The 18,502-nt window shown below is 38.5% G+C and overlaps 1 protein-coding gene across 3 annotated transcripts in view; it reads right to left on the bottom strand.

Annotated features, from left to right (window-relative positions):
- Positions 1-12,791, bottom strand: part of LOC143517689 (uncharacterized) — a 121,106-nt gene extending 108,315 nt beyond the window's left edge. For all 3 annotated transcript variants that reach the window (XM_077010432.1, XM_077010433.1, XM_077010431.1), the window contains exons 1-3: positions 12,657-12,791; positions 12,264-12,333; positions 17-4,782 (exon numbers count right to left, since the gene is read on the bottom strand). In XM_077010432.1, the coding sequence (XP_076866547.1) occupies positions 17-4,782; positions 12,264-12,312 (4,815 nt within the window). In that variant the 5' untranslated portion in view covers positions 12,313-12,333; positions 12,657-12,791. The remainder of the gene's footprint in view (positions 1-16; positions 4,783-12,263; positions 12,334-12,656) is intronic.
- Positions 12,792-18,502: the final 5,711 nt, after the last annotated feature.

The following is an 18,502-nucleotide window of genomic DNA, read 5'->3' on the forward strand; positions in this document are numbered from 1 at the left end:
TATACTTCCTCCTTACCTTGACAGCACCATGCATGTTACGTGACATGTGTACAATGTATCCTGAGACAAAGACGTAAACGTCAACAGTGATGGAAACTGGGAGTCCATTCCATGGTTCATTTCTTGCTGAGACATGGAAATACTGTAGTCCTTGAGTATCATTGCATACAGTTGCCAGAATGTATTGACAAGTGCCCTGGAAGTCAAATTTGCGCCCATCAAAAGAGGAGTAGTGGGGGTCCCCTGAAGCAGAGCATGTGGCACGGGGCTGTAGCAGTCGAGTGGCAGGTGTTTCTGGAGTGGTAGTTGTATCTGGGATGGTAGTTGTTTCTGGAGTGTCAGTTGTTTCTGGGGTGTCCGTTGTTTCTGGAATGTCAGTTATTTCTGGAGTGTCAGTTGTTTCTGGAATGTCAGTTGTTTTTGGAGTGTCAGTTGTATCTGGGATGGTAGTTGTTTCTGGAGTGTCAGTTGTTTCTGGAATGTCAGTAATATCTGGAGTGTCAGTTGTTTCTGGAATGTCAGTTGTTTCTTGATTGTCAGTTGTTTCTGGGATTGTAGTTTCTGGGATTGTAGTTGTTTCTGGGATGGTAGTTTTTTCTGGAGTGTCAGTTGTTTCTGGGATGGTAGTTGTTTCTAGAGAGTCAATTGTTTCTGGAATGCCAGTTGTTTCTGGAGTGTCAGTTGTTTCTGGGATTGTGGTTTCTGGGATTATAGTTGTTTCTTGAATGTAAGCTGTTTCTGGGATGTTAGTTGTTTCTGGAATGTCAGTAATTTCTGGAGTGTCAGTTGTTTCTGGAATGTCAGTTGTTTCTGGGATTGTAGTTGTTTCTGGGATGGTAGTTGTTTCTGGAGTGTCAGTTGTTTCTGGGATTGTAGTTTCTGGGATTATAGTTGTTTCAGGAATGTCAGCTGTTTCTGGGATGGTAGTTGTTTCTGGAGTGTCAGTTGTTTCTGGGATGATAGTTGTTTCTGGAGTGTCAGTTGTTCCTGGGATGGTAGTTGTTTCTAGAGAGTCAATTGTTTCTGGAATGCCAGTTGTTTCTGGAGTGTCAGTTGTTTCTGGTATTGTGGTTTCTGGGATTATAGTTGTTTCTGGAGTGTCAATTGTCTCTGGGATGATAGTTGTTTTTGGGATGGTAGTTTCTGGAGTGTCAGTTGTTTCTGGGATGGTAGTTGTTTTTGGGATGGTAGTTTCTGGAGTGTCAGTTGTTTCTGGGATGGTAGTTGTTTCTGGAGTGTCAGTAGTTTCTGGGATTGTAGTTTCTGGGATTGAAGTTGTTACTGGAATGTCAGCTGTTTCTGGGATGGTAGTTGTTTTTGGAGTGTCTGTTGTTTCTGGGGTTGTAGTTGTTTCTGGAATGTTAGCTGTTTCTGGGATGGTAGTTCTTTCTGGAGTGTCAGTTGTTTCTGGGATGGTAGTTGCTTCTGGAGTGTCAGTTGTTTCTGGGATGGTAGTTGTTTCTGGAGTATCAATTGTTTCTGGAATGTCAGTTGTTTCTGGAGTGCCAGTTGTTTCTGGGATTGTAGTTGTTTCTCGGCCGGTACTTGTTTCTGGAGTGTCAGTTGTTTCAGGGACGGTAGTTGTTTCTGGAAAGTCAGTTGTTTTTGGGATGGTAGTTGTTTCTGGAGTGTCAATTGTTTCTGGAATGTCAGTTGTTTCTGGAGTGTCAGTTGTTTCTGGGATTATAGTTGTTTCTGGAATGTCAGCTGTTTCTGGGATGGTAGTTGTTTCTGGAGTGTCAATTGTTTCTGGAATGTCAGTTGTTTCTAGAATTATAGTTGTTTCTGGAATGTCAGCTGTTTCTGGGATGGTAGTTGTTTCTGGGATGGTAGTTGTTTCTGGAGTGTCAGTTGTCTCTGGGATGATAGTTGTTTCTGGAGTGTCAATTGTTTCTGGGATTGTAGTTTCTTGGATTGTAGTTGTTTCTGGAGTGTCAGTTGTTTCAGGGACGGTAGTTGTTTCTGGAATGTCGGTTGTTTCTGGGATGGTAGTTGTTTCTGGAGTGTCAATTGTTTCTGCAATGACAGTTGTTTCTGGGATTGTAGTTTCTGGGATTATAGTTCTTTCTGGAATGTCAGCTGTTTCTAGGATGGTAGTTGTTTCTGGAGTGTCAGTTGTTTCTGGGATTGTAGTTTCAGGGATTGTAGTTGTTTCTGGGATGGTAGTTGTTTCTGGAGTGTCAGTTGTTTCTGGGATGGTAGTTGTTTCTGGAGTGTCAATTGTTTCTGGAATGTCAGTTGTTTCTGCAATGACAGTTGTTTCTGGGATTGTAGTTTCTGGGATTATAGTTCTTTCTGGAATGTCAGTTGTTTCTGGGATGGTAGTTGTTTCGGGAATGTCAGTTGTTTCTGGGATTGTGGTTTCTGGGATTATAGTTCTTTCTGGAATGTCAGCTGTTTCTAGGATGGTAGTTGTTTCTGGAGTGTCAGTTGTCTTTGGGATGATAGTTGTTTCTGGAGTGTCAGTTGTTTCTGGGATGGTAGTTGTTTCTGGAGTGTCAATTGTTTCTGGGATTGTAGTTTCTTGGATTGTAGTTGTTTCTGGAGTGTCAGTTGTTTCAGGGATGGTAGTTGTTTCTGGAATGTCGGTTGTTTCTGGGATGGTAGTTGTTTCTGGAGTGTCAATTGTTTCTGCAATGACAGTTGTTTCTGGGATTGTAGTTTCTGGGATTATAGTTCTTTCTGGAATGTCAGCTGTTTCTAGGATGGTAGTTGTTTCTGGAGTGTCAGTTGTTTCTGGGATTGTAGTTTCAGGGATTGTAGTTGTTTCTGGGATGGTAGTTGTTTCTGGAGTGTCAGTTGTTTCTGGGATGGTAGTTGTTTCTGGAGTGTCAATTGTTTCTGGAATGTCAGTTGTTTCTGCAATGACAGTTGTTTCTGGGATTGTAGTTTCTGGGATTATAGTTCTTTCTGGAATGTCAGTTGTTTCTGGGATGGTAGTTGTTTCGGGAATGTCAGTTGTTTCTGGGATTGTGGTTTCTGGGATTACAGTTCTTTCTGGAATGTCAGCTGTTTCTAGGATGGTAGTTGTTTCTGGAGTGTCAGTTGTCTTTGGGATGATAGTTGTTTCTGGAGTGTCAATTGTTTCTGGAATGTCAGTTGTTTCTGGGATGGTAGTTGTTTCTGGAGTGTCAGTTGTCTCTGGGATGATAGTTGTTTCTGGAGTGTCAATTGTTTCTGGGATTGTAGTTTCTTGGATTGTAGTTGTTTCTGGAGTGTCAGTTGTTTCAGGGTCGATAGTTGTTTCTGGAATGTCGGTTGTTTCTGGGATGGTAGTTGTTTCTGGAGTGTCAATTGTTTCTGCAATGACAGTTGTTTCTGGGATTGTAGTTTCTGGGATTATAGTTCTTTCTGGAATGTCAGCTGTTTCTAGGATGGTAGTTGTTTCTGGAGTGTCAGTTGTTTCTGGGATTGTAGTTTCAGGGATTGTAGTTGTTTCTGGGATGGTAGTTGTTTCTGGAGTGTCAGTTGTTTCTGGGATGGTAGTTGTTTCTGGAGTGTCAATTGTTTCTGGAATGTCAGTTGTTTCTGCAATGACAGTTGTTTCTGGGATTGTAGTTTCTGGGATTATAGTTCTTTCTGGAATGTCAGTTGTTTCTGGGATGGTAGTTGTTTCGGGAATGTCAGTTGTTTCTGGGATTGTGGTTTCTGGGATTATAGTTCTTTCTGGAATGTCAGCTGTTTCTAGGATGGTAGTTGTTTCTGGAGTGTCAGTTGTTTCTGGGAAGGTAGTTGTTTCTGGAGTGTCAATTGTTTCTGGAATGTCAGTTGTTTCTGGGATTGTAGTTTCTGGGATTGTAGTTCTTTCTGGAATGTCAGCTGTTTCTGGGATGGTAGTTGTTTCTGGATTGTCAGCTGTTTCTGGGATGGTAGTTGTTTCTGTAATGTCAGCTGTTTCTAGGATGGTAGTTGTTTCTGGAGTGTCAAATGTTTCTGAAATGTCAGTTGTTTCTGGAATGTCAGTTGTTTCTGGGATTGTAGTTTCTGGGATTGTAGTTCTTTCTGGAATGTCAGCTGTTTCTGGGATGGTAGTTTCTGGAATGTCAGCTGTTTCTAGGATGGTAGTTGTTTCTGGAGTGTCAATTGTTTCTGGAATGTCAGTTGTTTCTGGGATTGTAGTTCTTTCTGGAATGTCAGCTGTTTCTGGGATGGTAGTTGTTTCTGGAATGTCAGCTGTTTCTGGGATGGTAGTTGTTTCTGGAATGTCAGCTGTTTCTAGGATGGTAGTTGTTTCTGGAATGTCAGTTGTTTCTGGGATTGTAGTTGTTTCTGGAGTGTCAGTTGTTTCAGGGACGGTAGTTGTTTCTGGAATGTCAGTGGTTTCTGGGATGGTAGTTGTTTCTGGAGTGTCAATTGTTTCTGGAATGTCAGTTGTTTCTGGAATGTCAGTTGTTTCTGGAGTGTCAGTTGTTTCTGGGATTGTAGTTTCTGGGATTGTAGTTGTTTCTGGAGTGTCAGTTGTTTCAGGGACGGTAGTTGTTTCTGGAGTGACAGTTGTTTCTGGGATTATAGTTCTTTCTGGAATGTCAGCTGTTTCTGGGGTGGTAGTTGTTTCTGGAATGTCAGTTGTTTCTGGGATGGTAGTTGTTTCTGGAGTGTCAATTGTTTCTGGAATGTCAGTTGTTTCTGGGATTGTAGTTGTTTCTGGATTGGTAGTGGTAGTTGTTTCTGGAATTGTAGTTGTTTCTGGGATGGTAGTTGTTTCTGGAGTGTCAGTTGTCTCTGGGATGATAGTTGTTTCTGGAGTGTCAGTCATTACAGTGGTAGGCATTGTTGTTGCTTCTGGCATGGAAATAATATATTCACAGTTTAAATGCTTTACTTCATTTTTTTAAATAGCAACATTGTAATAAAATAAAAAATTTTAACAGATATTTACTGTAAATAAATACAGTATTTTTCTGTCTTTTTCATAATAAGAGAATATACCTGTAAAATACAGGAAAATGACTTTTTAAAAGAAAACTCCTTTAAATATACGCTCAAAGTCTGTAAATTTAAATTACAAAAATTTCTTGTTTTATAACAGGATTGAATCTTTTTTTAAGGGTCTTGAGTGTTAATTTAGTAGTTATCAGTGTAAAAAATGCAGTTTTCAGTGTAAAAACACAGAACAATGCCTATTGTAATTTCACAGTAATTTTCCATTTTCATACAGTATTCACGGTATATTAAAATTTCATGTTATCAAAGAAATTATATTTAACCAAAAACAGCAGCCTAACATCTACATTTGACCAAAGCTGGAATTATAGTGAATCAAGATTTGAAGTAAAATATTATGTTAAATTTCCCATTTCCAATTCTCTAAATATACATTAATAACTCTGCTACCAAACCAGCTGTATACTGAATCACATACACAAAGTACTGAACAACAGCCTTTTATTTGAAATGACATTTAAAGCCATTTAAAGCAACAAGTTTAGAACGCAATACTGCTCCACTCTGCTCAAGCAAGTGAATAATATAAAATATTTGGTCCCTCAATCCTCAATCCTGGGCAATCAAGGGCTTTTCCTGAGGAGGTGCCAAGATATAAGGCATTAGGAGATTTTTTTCAGAAAGGCCCATAAGATACATAACCTGTTAAAACTTTGCAATATATAGCAATAAGTTTGCGGAGGGGGGTCAGAGAAATAGTGAGAGAGAGAGAGAGAGAGAAAGAGAGATTGAGAGAGAGAGAGAGAGAGAGAGAGAAAGAAGAGATCGATCCATCCATCTATTCATCCATCAGGAAACAGATCAGCAAACAGTTCTGTGTGGTGATTGGACAGAATCGTGCGTGCGTGGTCTGTTCAGCCAATGAATGCCAAGAATCACTAGTTTGAATTTGAGCGCCAGTTGCCTGTAGACGTTACATTCAGTTATTCACAGAATCGCAGGTAAAGGTGAGCCTGACTGAAGCACAGAAGCACCAGTTCACGTGTCAGTGTTCAATATCAACTGAAGGTACGTCTTAGTTTTATTTTTTCAAAAATCGCTGCTTTGCCGGGAGTGTTTAGTTATTTTATTATGAGTAGCACTCTGACGACAAGTTGATGTCTGACACGTTGTGTTATAATAGTTTTGGTTTCAAACGTGTTTTAACCAGTTTATTTTAATCTGTTCATGGTGTTTTTTATCACATTATTTGATGGCTGTTTATTTTCAAAATGCCCAATCTTAACGTCTTCACATTCTCTCATGTTTCGACCTGGAATTACAAACGTAATACAAGTGAACTGTTCAGTCAGACAGCTATTTGTTGTGAAACGAAGTAGTTACAATTTCAAGCATTTTCAAGTATTTTAGCCTAAATTCCAGCACTTTTCAAACCTGAAACACAATGCAACATTAAAATTCATCAGGTAAATGTTCCTTCCCCTGTTTTTGAGGGGTGTTTCTTTATACTAACACATGATGCAGCAAGTATGAACGCTTCCGCCGTTCGCGGGAGGTGTGCGGATTCGCGCGCTACGGTCAGTCTCGAAAGTATAAACATAGATTAGTCCAGGAAAAAAGGAGCACAGCCAGGCCAAGTGTTTAATCAACTTTAAATAAATACTTTTATTTTTTAAAAGTTGTACAGACAAACAGCATTTTACAGAGTATACCTAACTTCTAGAAAAAACGGCAAGTTTTTGTGCTTTTATGTTGGCTTTGTTGCTTCTGTGATGCTCAGCTCTAGCTATAATAAGTTTGTGCTATTACCAGAAAAGAGCTTTTGTTTGTATTTTATTTCATCTACATTTTAACCTTATTTTTCTATTATTTACTTATGTATTTTTTCATTTGTTTTATTATTTATTATTACTAAATGTTGAGAGAACACAGCCTTGCACCGCACAAAATGTTTGCAGTATTATTACTTGTACATGTGTTATCTAATTTTAGATGTCATCTACACCTGCAAAATATTTGGAATTATTCTGGATTCATTACACAGTAAAAACAAAACAAATTAACGTGCTGCTGTTCAGAGAGACATTACATTTCTGTATTTTATTCTTAATTTATTGTGTTTCACATCAATATCAGGATATCCAACAATGTTATTGCACATTACAATTCTAATCCATATCGTGCACCCCTAATGGCATAGTGTAACGTTTCACAACTGGGAGACGGATGCAAATGCGGAAGAACACTCAATTTATTGAGAGAGACACTCTGAGCCTCTTGGAGGCGAATCGTGCCAACCCTTAACACACGGGAACGGCAAGGCATGTTAAACACGAGACAACTCTACTTTAACAGACAAGCAGTATAACTCGAAGCCTTACATAGGCCAGTCGTGTCGACCCAACGACACAACACAAAACACAACCCGTAAACAAAATAGCATACACATCATAAACCAAAACATCCAGGAACTCACACAGGTACAACACCTGAACATCCAAGTAAAACAAAAGTAACACAGAATGAAATAAAAGAAATAACAAACCCACACAATCACAGAATTGCAGAATTGCAAAGCTAAACTCCTAACCTGATAAACGCACAACCAAACCAAAGACCCAAGACGTATCAACACGATCTAGCACATACATGTACACAGAAACCTCGCAGAGAATAAACCGCTCTGCAAACCTAACAATCCCAAAACCTCAAGGATCAAAGCGATAGACTACTTAACCTAATCCTTGGTGGCGTAGATTAAGAAAAGCCGGAAACGACAGGTAAGCACAACTCAACGACCAGAGATAGAAGACAAAAACAGAACCAAACCAGACAGATTGAATCTAACCACAGAGAAACGGTGAGACTAAGCACGGGTAACGAACAGGATGACTCACACCAGGAGATCCGACATCAAGGAATATAACCAGGCAACTCGAAACAGCTGAGTGACTTCAGTAACAGAACTAGGACAAAGGGCGGGGCTACCACTACACACCGATGACTAAAAACGCAAAAACAGAAAGAACAGAATATGAAAACGTCACACATAGTAATAAAATGTGTGTTTTGTGTTTTTAAGGAGACTGCCAATCTAATAATAAATTCAGTGCACAGTAGCATTAGCTTACAAATCTTTAATGACCTTGTAATTTTTTATTACCACAGGCTGCAGCAGATGATCTTTAGAAAAACTCCATTCCTTCTTTTCATAGAGAAATTCTATACACCACTGAAATCATGTCGTCAATCTGCAGTCTCGGCCATGCTCTTATACCCTATATGGAACTCCGGATCTAATAGAAATTTTTCTACGAGACAAATGAACATTTTTTTCTTGAATACCACTGTATCGTCTGAATTATTATTAAAAGTGTTGAAATGTAAATTCATTAGACCGGCAGCCTCCTTAAAAATAACGCAAACCAGCATCCTTTGCCAGTGTGGTAGTGTTTTTTCCATGTACGGAAAAAACATCTAGATCCTTCCAAAACTTATCTTTTTCCTCATCCTCACATCCAACCTGTGGAGCATAACCACTGGCAACGTTCAACATCAGACCTTCTACTTCTATCTTCAGACATATCACCCTATCTACACTTGTTTCACCTCTACTACGTTCTTTGCTAACTCCTCTTTCAAGACTAGTATGTGCACACAAGATCAAGGCACCAGTATGAGTAATACTATTTCACTTAACTTGATAAACAACTATGTTTTCTGGTTATGTATACAAACATTTGTATGACTTTTAAATGGTCCCATGATGAGCTTATGTGCAGTCACTTTGAAAGTTGTTCCACTTTAAGCAATTACAAACTCCAATAAAAGCCTGGTCAGAAATGGATGGGTTTACTTTAGAAACTGAATAATGGGGCAATAATGGGGCAAGAACTCTACAGCTGCAAGCCCTGTAAAAATGTAGGTACGAGTCAAAACCATATACAGCTGCCAAAATCAGGCCCAATTTTGACCAACATGCCTCATATCTTCCTGGATGTCAAACAAAACTGTCTGATATTTGGGGTTATTGTGATTTCAGAATTGTTTTGCATTTTACATTACAATGTTATGCATTCTAAATTGATTAAAAAGTGCACACGATGTCCCAGAATTACTATTTGGCCTACAGGTTGGAGGTTAAAACAGAAACATTTGATTTTCTCTTTTCACAGATGCGGCAGTGGGCACTGGTTTAATGATGCCTAACAAGATCATTGAGAGAAACTGCCATAATGTTCAAAACCTGGAGTTATGGAATTTTCTTCCTTCTGGATGTGTCCTAATACGACATCTTTTTGGATAAAGTTAATGATGACCTGTTATGTAGTGACAGCTAACAGTGAGTGAACTGGGACTGAACACAAGTGCACAGTGATAATGAAGTGATGTTGTTCTATGAGATATTTGATGTGATCATTTCATATAGCTAGGCGCAATTCTTAATATAATTTCAGCACCTTTACCATTTTACTGTTACTGTTGAAAATGCCTTAAACAACTGTGTGTAAGCCCTTTTATGATCTGTAACGATTATTGCAGTATTAGATTCTGTGATTGGCCATTGTGCTTTGTATTAACCAATTAAAAGTTCTCAATGGAGAAGCATATTCAGTGTAGCTAAATTTTTCAAGTTGTTGATTTTCTACTGGGTGTGTAAATGAAACAAAGAAACATTTTTCCCAAGCAATCCTAATCTGAATCTTTTAATTGGCACGTGCTGCTACAGTCCATACTACACAATAAACTGAGAATGATATAAGATAACTAGTGCTGGTAGTTCACATTATTGTTTATATTTTAGAATCCCATTTAATACAAATCTTTTCAACTTCGAGAACATTGTAAAAATCCATAGTAACCATCTTTTTGTGTTTTTTTTATATTTTTTAGAGTCAGTTCAATTGTCATGATTGTTGAAGTTCAACTGTCAAAATAAAGAGATTGAAAGTATGTATTATGGCTGATCATTTATTATTGCTTTTATTGTTTTGGTTAATGTTTTTACATTGTTTTAAATGTTGTTTGTTAATTTATGTAAGTACACCATTCTTTTATCTGATGAAATAAAAGGTAACTGTAAAATGTTCATGTAAGCTGGAATTTAAACACCAAAATAACCACAAAAATATTTATGTTTACAGAAATGGATTATAATATTGGTAGTTTTAACAGAAACTTAAGATGTTAATACATCCCAAGCACCGTAAATTAATATAGGGTTAAAAACATATAATTTTACATTATTTTTGTTTATTTAAAAAGCTGAATCCAATGATTTTAATGTTGAAATCTCATTGATAAACAGTACATTGTAAGAGTTTGTGGGTTGATCAACCAACATTACCTACCTAACATTGTTAGGCATTGCAAATCTTAATATTCTGTATTTATTTGTTTTACACAATGTCCCAACTCTATTGGAATTGGGGTTGTATGTTGTCTCTGCTGAGTCTCACTGGTTCTACTCAGTGGTTCTAACAACACCAGAAGTAGTGGACTCAAATTTCATGATTTGATTGGGGTCACATTTCGGTAAATATGCAGAGAACTGGTAAAGGATTTATGAGATTGACCTGCAGAGCCACACAGGACTGCGTGTGGGTCCTAAGGTGTAGCTACATCTGGGCCCGTATTTATCAAACTTCTTAGAGTGGAATTTTGGACTTAAGTGCTGAAAAATTCTTAGATTTGCTCCTACTCACAGAGTTAAGTGTAAGTGCCAGTTATCAAAACTCTCAAGTATAAGAATCACTCTTAATCTCCCGAAAAGTTAAGACTGCTCCAGAGGACTCATAAGTTGTTAAGAGTTGCCACTAGGGAGCTGAGATGGCACTGAGAAGACAGAGACGCGTGCGAACCTTCATTTTAGGTACACATTTCAATTTTATAGATATATAAATATGCACACAAATATGCACAATGCACAAATATGCACAATAATTAGGCATTAAGATAAGCATGGGTTAAATTTTTTTTTCTTTTTTTCGTGCAAGAGTGTAATATTCATGCTGCGATTTTCATACTTTAATTTTAAGCTTTGACTTCTGCCTTGTCAGTTATTGTATGTCATTTGGGAGTGAGTCCTCTGCCAGACTTCCTTCAGACGCTCACTTTTCCTCCGGCCATTCATGACTGGTGGTGTTTGGAAGCGCTGTCAGAGAGGGAGGGGCAGATGGAGAATCTGCGCTCAAGCCAGCAGGGTCGGGAGCACGAGCTTTAATACTGACAGATGCAATTATTTTATTAGCATCACAGTGTTTGTGTGCAAATCTAAATAAATTTTAAAAACATTGTCTTTGAGATATACTTTAGAATTTCATTAATGCAGGATCCATTCCACAGATCACCACAGTGTCTTCCCCCATGATACGCTGCACCACCTCACAAACTGCGCTAAGAGGCTTGCCCGGTGGTCCTCCGCCTGAATGTGATTCAGTTAGAATGTATGCAGTATCCAAAATAAATCAGAGAAAACATATGAATAACAAAAGAAAGAAGGAAACAAATTTTTTATAAAGATTATTTATTAACTACGTAAATACGCTGTTATTTTACAAAAATCATGACTGCAACATTATTAAGTTAAATGTGAAGGTATTTCAACATTTTCTGAATTTTATCTTGACATTTCTCAGGAAATATTCTTGAACATGAAATCCGATCCAGTGATTGGTATTTGCAGGGAGTTTTGAAACGACGTCATCCAGGATCAGCTTTGCGGTACAGCCAGGTGTCGTAAATCAGCTCTGAGACTGACACTTACGAATTGCTCCTACACTTCGCTTAAAGTGAGACTGAGAGGCTGAGAGACTTTTAGTCTCAGCTTTTAACTAAGAATTATTTTAGACATAAGTCAATTCTTAGCAGCATTCTTAGGAGTAATTCTAAGAAGTTTGATAAATACGGGCCCTGGTCTCTGGAATACAATGAGTAGAATTGGTCTACTTCACATAATTTTGCTTTTAGACAGTTGTATCTCATTTTTTTTCCGTGCCCTTGTTGGTTCTGTGACAAATGTCTTGCAACAGCAATTGTCTGCCGGGTTAACACGTGATTTGTGTTTACTCAAATGTATTACCAAAAGATTTGACTAATTCTGACAAACTCCTTTCAAGTAACATGTGAAATGTTATGAAGTAATCTATTTGCACTTAAAAGGTTTGCATTACACTATCATTTGTCAAAGGATTTCAAATAGCATGATTATTAATAGCAATAAATGAGACAAGTTTATTAGACTAAATTTGCAAAAATTCTCATATGTCTGGCATTTTCAATATATCAAAATCCCAGCATTATTTAGAAAAGGAGAATGTTAAATCACATTTTTTCCCTTTATTGTTTCAAATACTATAAATAGTCTCACAAGAACTCACCATTTATTATCAGCAGAAGTGCTGTGAACAGCAGGATTAGAGACTTCATTGTGATGATCTACTCCCAAACCTGTGAGCAAGATTAGGGATGCAATTCAACCCATATCTGGTAATACATGAAATAATTATAATATTTATAATGGGTATGCAACTTAATAAAGCACAAGAGATATATCTACTTAATTATCTACAGAACATCTATCAGTTGCTGACAACTTTCTGCAACAGTAATTACAAAAATTTATAATTAGTCACAACAAATATGCTGAGACTAATTAATAATAATTTGATTAATTATTAATAATTATTTGAGTAATTATATAATCTATGGGAAAGTGCAGTATGATTATTAAGCTCCAATATGAAAGATGAGTAAATATAAGTGGTGCTTACCAGAGAAACATCTGCAGAATTCTTAGGGTATCCCTCTCTCTCTCTCTTTCTCTCTCTCTCTCTCTCTCTCTCTCTCTCTCTCTCTCTCGTTCTCTCCAGCAGTGGTGTTTGTGTGTCGTTGTGCTGCTACTGTTCATGCACTGATTGAGGTGTCCTGTGCCACATTTATACCTGAGCTGATGTATCTGTGCACGTGTCAGAGGACTGAACAAAAGGGGCATTTTAAACTGAGTTCCAAACCAGTTCTTCTGTGGATTCTTTAGGCCTGTCATCGATTCACCAGTTTACTTCCTCTTACTCTAAGAAAGAAATATCAAAGATAAAACAGCAAGAGAGCAGGAATGCAGGGTCATTCATATCATGTTTCAGTAAGGAAATCTTTCTAATGAACATTCAGACATGCACACCAGCAAAACACACTTATTTTATAGCTTGTTTGTATTCATAACAATAAATGCCAATAATGTCACATGACTAGTGAATTATAATAATATAATTTAACATTGTGGTGGAGCACTAGAGTGCTAATACTAGACTACTGTGTTATTGTGATTGTGATTGAGCGCCACAGTGATTAGCAGAATAGATATGTCCTGATGTCTTGGCAACAGCTTTGAACCCTCTCAAAATTCTCACTTATCTGGTTTCTAGATATTTAGATTATTTCAGGTATTGGGAGCTAAAACTAGCATGTGGGCAGAGGTGTCAATTCCAGGTTCAGAAAGTAAAAGTCCTCACCAGGATTTTGCTAATTTCTAATTAGTGCAATCCAGGTAAAATTAGTGGAATCTACACAATCCAGGAAGCCTGAGCAAAATCCTCTCTTTCTCACTCTTAATCTCTCTTTTTTTAAGTAACGTTCAGGTACTTTCCCTATGTATGTGTTTCTACAGCATGTTCAATCTTGTGCAACTTATTGATATTCAGGTTGTAGTTTCTATGCTGCATAACTGGTATTTCCCGTATCCACTATCTAATTCTCATGTGTCACAAATTGACTTGTATCATATTAATAGATCCTGAGTTACTTTTCAAAGTTCAGCTGTTTAGCGAGCATTACATAATATTAATGTTTAGGTACTCACTACAGTGAAGAATTGCTAGTGCATAGATTACCCCATCAAAATGACAGCTGTCTTCCCAAAGCTAAGCCCCTCCCATCAAACCCTCCCCAATTAGGTAAAAAGTCAACCCTGCCCCTCCCCACCATGTTAGAAGACATTATAAAACAACGATTATAACAGGTCCATTTATGGCTCAATCCAAAATGCCGCACTTAAGCAGTATGTTCTTTCAGTAGGTGACTGGGCAGTACGCTACAACCTCTGACATACTATGTTCACCATTTTACCTACGTCATATGACATATGATGTCACATGATTACTGCTAAATGCTCCAGTTGAATCATTGTACAGGACAGTGTGCTGTAATCGCATACTTCAAAATGGCTTTCGATTCAGTAAACCATCTGGGTACTTTTCGCTTACTGTTCAATGCATACTATACAAATGTATATAGTGTTTTGACGCATATGTGCATTGATATACAAACCGGATTGGGACACTAAACAAAATGTGAATAAAAACTGAACGCAATGATGTGGACGTGCCAACAACTAATATTTTATTCAGAATAGAACACAAATCACAGATCAATCGTTTAAACTGAGAGAATGTATAATTTTAAGGGGAAAATATGTTGTTTCAAAATTTCATGGCGTCAGCAAATCCCAAAAAAGTTGGAACAAGGCCATTTTTACCACTGTGTGCCTCTCTGGTCTGGATGACATGGCGTCCCAGTGTTCCAAAAAGAACTTCAAATCGTGACTCATCTGACCACAGAACAGTCTTCCATTTTGTCGCACTCCATTTTAAATGACCCCTGGCCCAGTGCAAATGTCTGAGCTTGTGGAGCTTGCTTAGAAATGGCTTTGCACTATAGCAGGGGTGCTCATTATGTCGATCGCGATCGACCGGTCGATCGCGAAGGAAGTGTCGGTCGATCGCGAAGGAATGTGCGTAGATCGCGTCACATAAAATAGTAGTAGATGAATCGCACATCTGCACTGACGGTTGTATTTGTATTTTGATTGACATTCACGGTAGCCAATCTGCAATCCACTCAACAAATTACGTTCGCCACCCCATGGTCAACCCCCCCCCGGTCAACAAATTACGGTCGCCACACCCCCCCCCCCCCCGCTCAACAAATTACGTTCGCCGCCACCCCGGTAGCTCTTTCTGACTTGGTCATCTTATTATAAGTAGCTCGCAAGCTGAAAACTGTGGGCACCCCTGCACTATAGAGTTTCAGCTGGTCCAGTATAGTAATACGGGACTTTGGGTAAGTAGGTTTAATATGGCTGCTAATCATTATTAATGGGTTTAGCTAATTTGGTCCTGTCTTTGTTTGTTTGTTTGTTTGTTTGTTTGTAGGCTGCCGGGTGCTTCATCCTCTTCACCGGGCCAACACTCAGTTTCGCCGTGTTGAGCTTTGCTCTGGCTGCGATTCTGCTGTGTTGTTCTGTTCTGCTGTAATGTTGTAACGCTGTAACGCTGTTGTTCTGCTATTTCGCATTTATGGTGTTTTATTATCGTGCACTCTCACTTTGTGCTGGCTCTACCAAACAGCGGTACTACGTGAGCGAGGCCGAGTGCCATACTTGCATATGGCAGCACGTGGGAGTTCATTAGAATCAGCGCGCGTGTGTGTGTGTGTCCGTGTGAGGTTGTGTGAGTGTAAGTGGGTATTAATTCCTTGTTTTCGAAATTATTGTTTTGGTTATTTGGTTTGTTTATTTCCTTGTTTGTGTTTAGATTTGGTTAGTTATTTTGTTTCATGTGGTTTATTTTCTTTGGGCCTCGGATTCCTCCTGGGGGGTGGTTGGGCTGTTTGTGGTGCCCTTCTTGGGGATGTGATATCTGCTGTGCCCTCTGGGATGTGATATTTGAGTCGAGTGTACAACTTCTCGTGCGTGTGTGTAATCACTGGAGTTTGGGGAATTGTCTTACTGCTGGCCTGGTGTGCTCAGCCATCCTTTGGTGGTATTGTACAGGGCCAATAATTATATTTCATTTGTTCTTTTGGCAGGAGCAGGGGCGAACAGTAGGGAGGCCACAGCCAGTGGTGGTGGGAATTTGCGTCCGTGAGTTCACCCTTAGGGTAGTGTAGTGTCACTGGGGGTTGAAGTCTGCGTATCTTGCATGTGGTTCTGTTGAACCACTCTGTGGCGATGGTCCTCTCTCTGGTAAGCCCCTCCCCTGCCTGTTTTGATTTGTTTTTTTTGTATTTGTGTAAGGTTGGTTGTTTTGTGGGTTTATGCTGACCATACCCACCGTGTGAGTGAGCGAGTGAGTGTGTGTGGGCGCAACCATTTTAATAGAAGAGTGAAAAAAATACAATTGAATACCTTTTGTTGGAAAATAAACATTTCTACGCTAACCCTGTCTCTGTCTTAATTGCACGAACCTGATGATTGAGTGGGAACCCTGGTAATTGGGATTAATTTGAGGGGTTTGTGCTCACAAATTCACTTTCCCTCGCGAGCTTATACCCCCGGGGGTGGCGTAGCCAGAGTTACTTCTTGGTTTCTGCCACACCACTACACAGGGTTTATGATGATAAGTTAAGTCTTTGGTATTTTACACTGGGTAACACCATTCTGGTATTGCTGCATAAAAATGGTGGAATTGGTGATCCATCTCAGTTACATTTACTGAGATTAAACTTTTGATCTGTCATCTATGTTCTATTATGAATAAAATACTGATATTTGCCATCTCCACATCATTGCATTCAGTTTTTATTCACAATTTGTTGAGTGTCCCAACCTTTTTGGAATCCGGTTTGTATATACATATTTTATATGTATACAGTGTTTTCTATTCTATTTTTATTTTATTTCATCATTACCTGCACTGTAATGTCGGGTGTACCAACAAGTACACACCGCATCAAACCCAAGAGAGTAGTAGACCCAAGTGCAGACAAAACGCAAAGACTAAAATGTGTGCGTGCGTCCACACACACACACACACACACACACACACACATACTGGTTTTTATGTCTTACGAGGACATTCCTTGCCAAACCAGTTAAAATGTGGTTTACAGGGACCTACCTTTCCCATTGCTCTAAAGTGTTGCTGGCTACATCAAAAAATCTGGATTTTTTTGCAGAACATGAATATCACTTCAGATTTCTTCTAGACAAAATCAAACTCTTTACATGTCAACCTGACATTATGCTTGCATATGGGGACATGTTGAAAATGTCCCGCCTATAGCTAGAATATGGTCTATAAGGTCTTACCTGCTTTACCAGTACACTGATTTAACAATACACAAAAATGGCCATTTCACTGTTTTAGAAGGACAAGGATGGTTTACTAGAACTTGACTATACACAAACACAAACATGACTGCTTGAAGCATTACCAAGACAGGCATGCTTAAGAAGAACAAGTCCTTGCATTGAATAAACTTTGGACATAATGAGTTTATAGCTTCGTTAATCATAATTTGTATTTTAATGTAAATTATATAAAAAAACAAGAGAATAATCTCTCTTCTTTCATTTTTAAGGAAAAAAAAAACAAACATAATTTGTTAACTTAAACAAAATTATGTATTATTGTAAAATCAATTAGACTGGGCTTTCCTTTGAAATGTTTTCCCTCTGTTTCTAACAAAATCTCTTATATTTTGTACTGTTCGGCCTGCCAGTACAGGATCCTCAGCATCTTTGCACTGCTGACATTCTTCCATCGTGGCCAGTTTTCCTTTTGTTATATGAGGCTTGAAGTGTTTCATCACAGCCATCACTTCTTGTTTAGACCACAGTGTTTTTGTCCTTTTCCCATGACCTTTGATTTCTGCTGCAGAATTGTCATTGCCCACTATTAAAAAAACAAACAAACAAAAAACAAGTTACAAATTTTGCATTAAGCAAATGTAAAATGATTTACTGTCACAGAATTACAAAAGTTTGAGATTACTGTGATCATGTAATATCCTAATGATTAGCTGCCATGTAAATTGTGATTAACAGTTAAAATTCTGTGTGACACCTAATGTCCATTTATGTGATTAAATTAAATACCAGGAGAGCATCCCACAGCAATGCTCCTATCTGTCTGGGTCTTCTGTATCTCTATAAAAAAGGGAATTGCAATGAATCAGCATGTGTATTTGAAAATAGATGTAAACATTTGTTTCTCTGCATACTTTGCTATCGCCTTTTCATCCTATCCTTCAATTGACTCCCACAGAACAGTGCACCAACAAAATAAAATCCAGTGGGATCTTGTGACCACTGATGAAAAACTAGAGGATGACAAAAGAATTGTGCAGCAAAAAGATTGACTTTGCATCTACAAGGCAGACCAACAAAGTAGCAGTGTGTAATAGAGTGTACAGTATGTGGACAGTGTGTGCAACACTGCTGTGTCTCATCCATCTGTGCCTGAGTGGTCCATCAGCTCAAATACAGGGGTCCAGACCACTGATGAATGGGTTAATGGAGGGCTAACAAAGTATGTATGGGAACAAATGCTCTACAATCTGTACTTGCAGAACTACAAAGTGGTCCTACATGTAAGTGGAGCTGATTAAATGCACAAAGTGTGTATGTGGAAATACTGCTAATAAAGTGACTAGAAAGTAAACACATTACAAAACAAATATCAGTAGCAAGGGATGACTGGATGAAACAATACCATGTAGTTAAAATTTTTATCTTTAGATTAGAAGACAAGCAAACCATTTACGGTGGTGTGGTGGTTAGCACTGTCGCCTCACAGCAAGTCGGTCTGGGTTCGATTCTCAGTCTGGGCTGCTCTGTGTG

The sequence above is a fragment of the Brachyhypopomus gauderio genome, chromosome 6 (assembly GCF_052324685.1).
Source record: "Brachyhypopomus gauderio isolate BG-103 chromosome 6, BGAUD_0.2, whole genome shotgun sequence".
Lineage (NCBI taxonomy): Eukaryota > Metazoa > Chordata > Actinopteri > Gymnotiformes > Hypopomidae > Brachyhypopomus > Brachyhypopomus gauderio.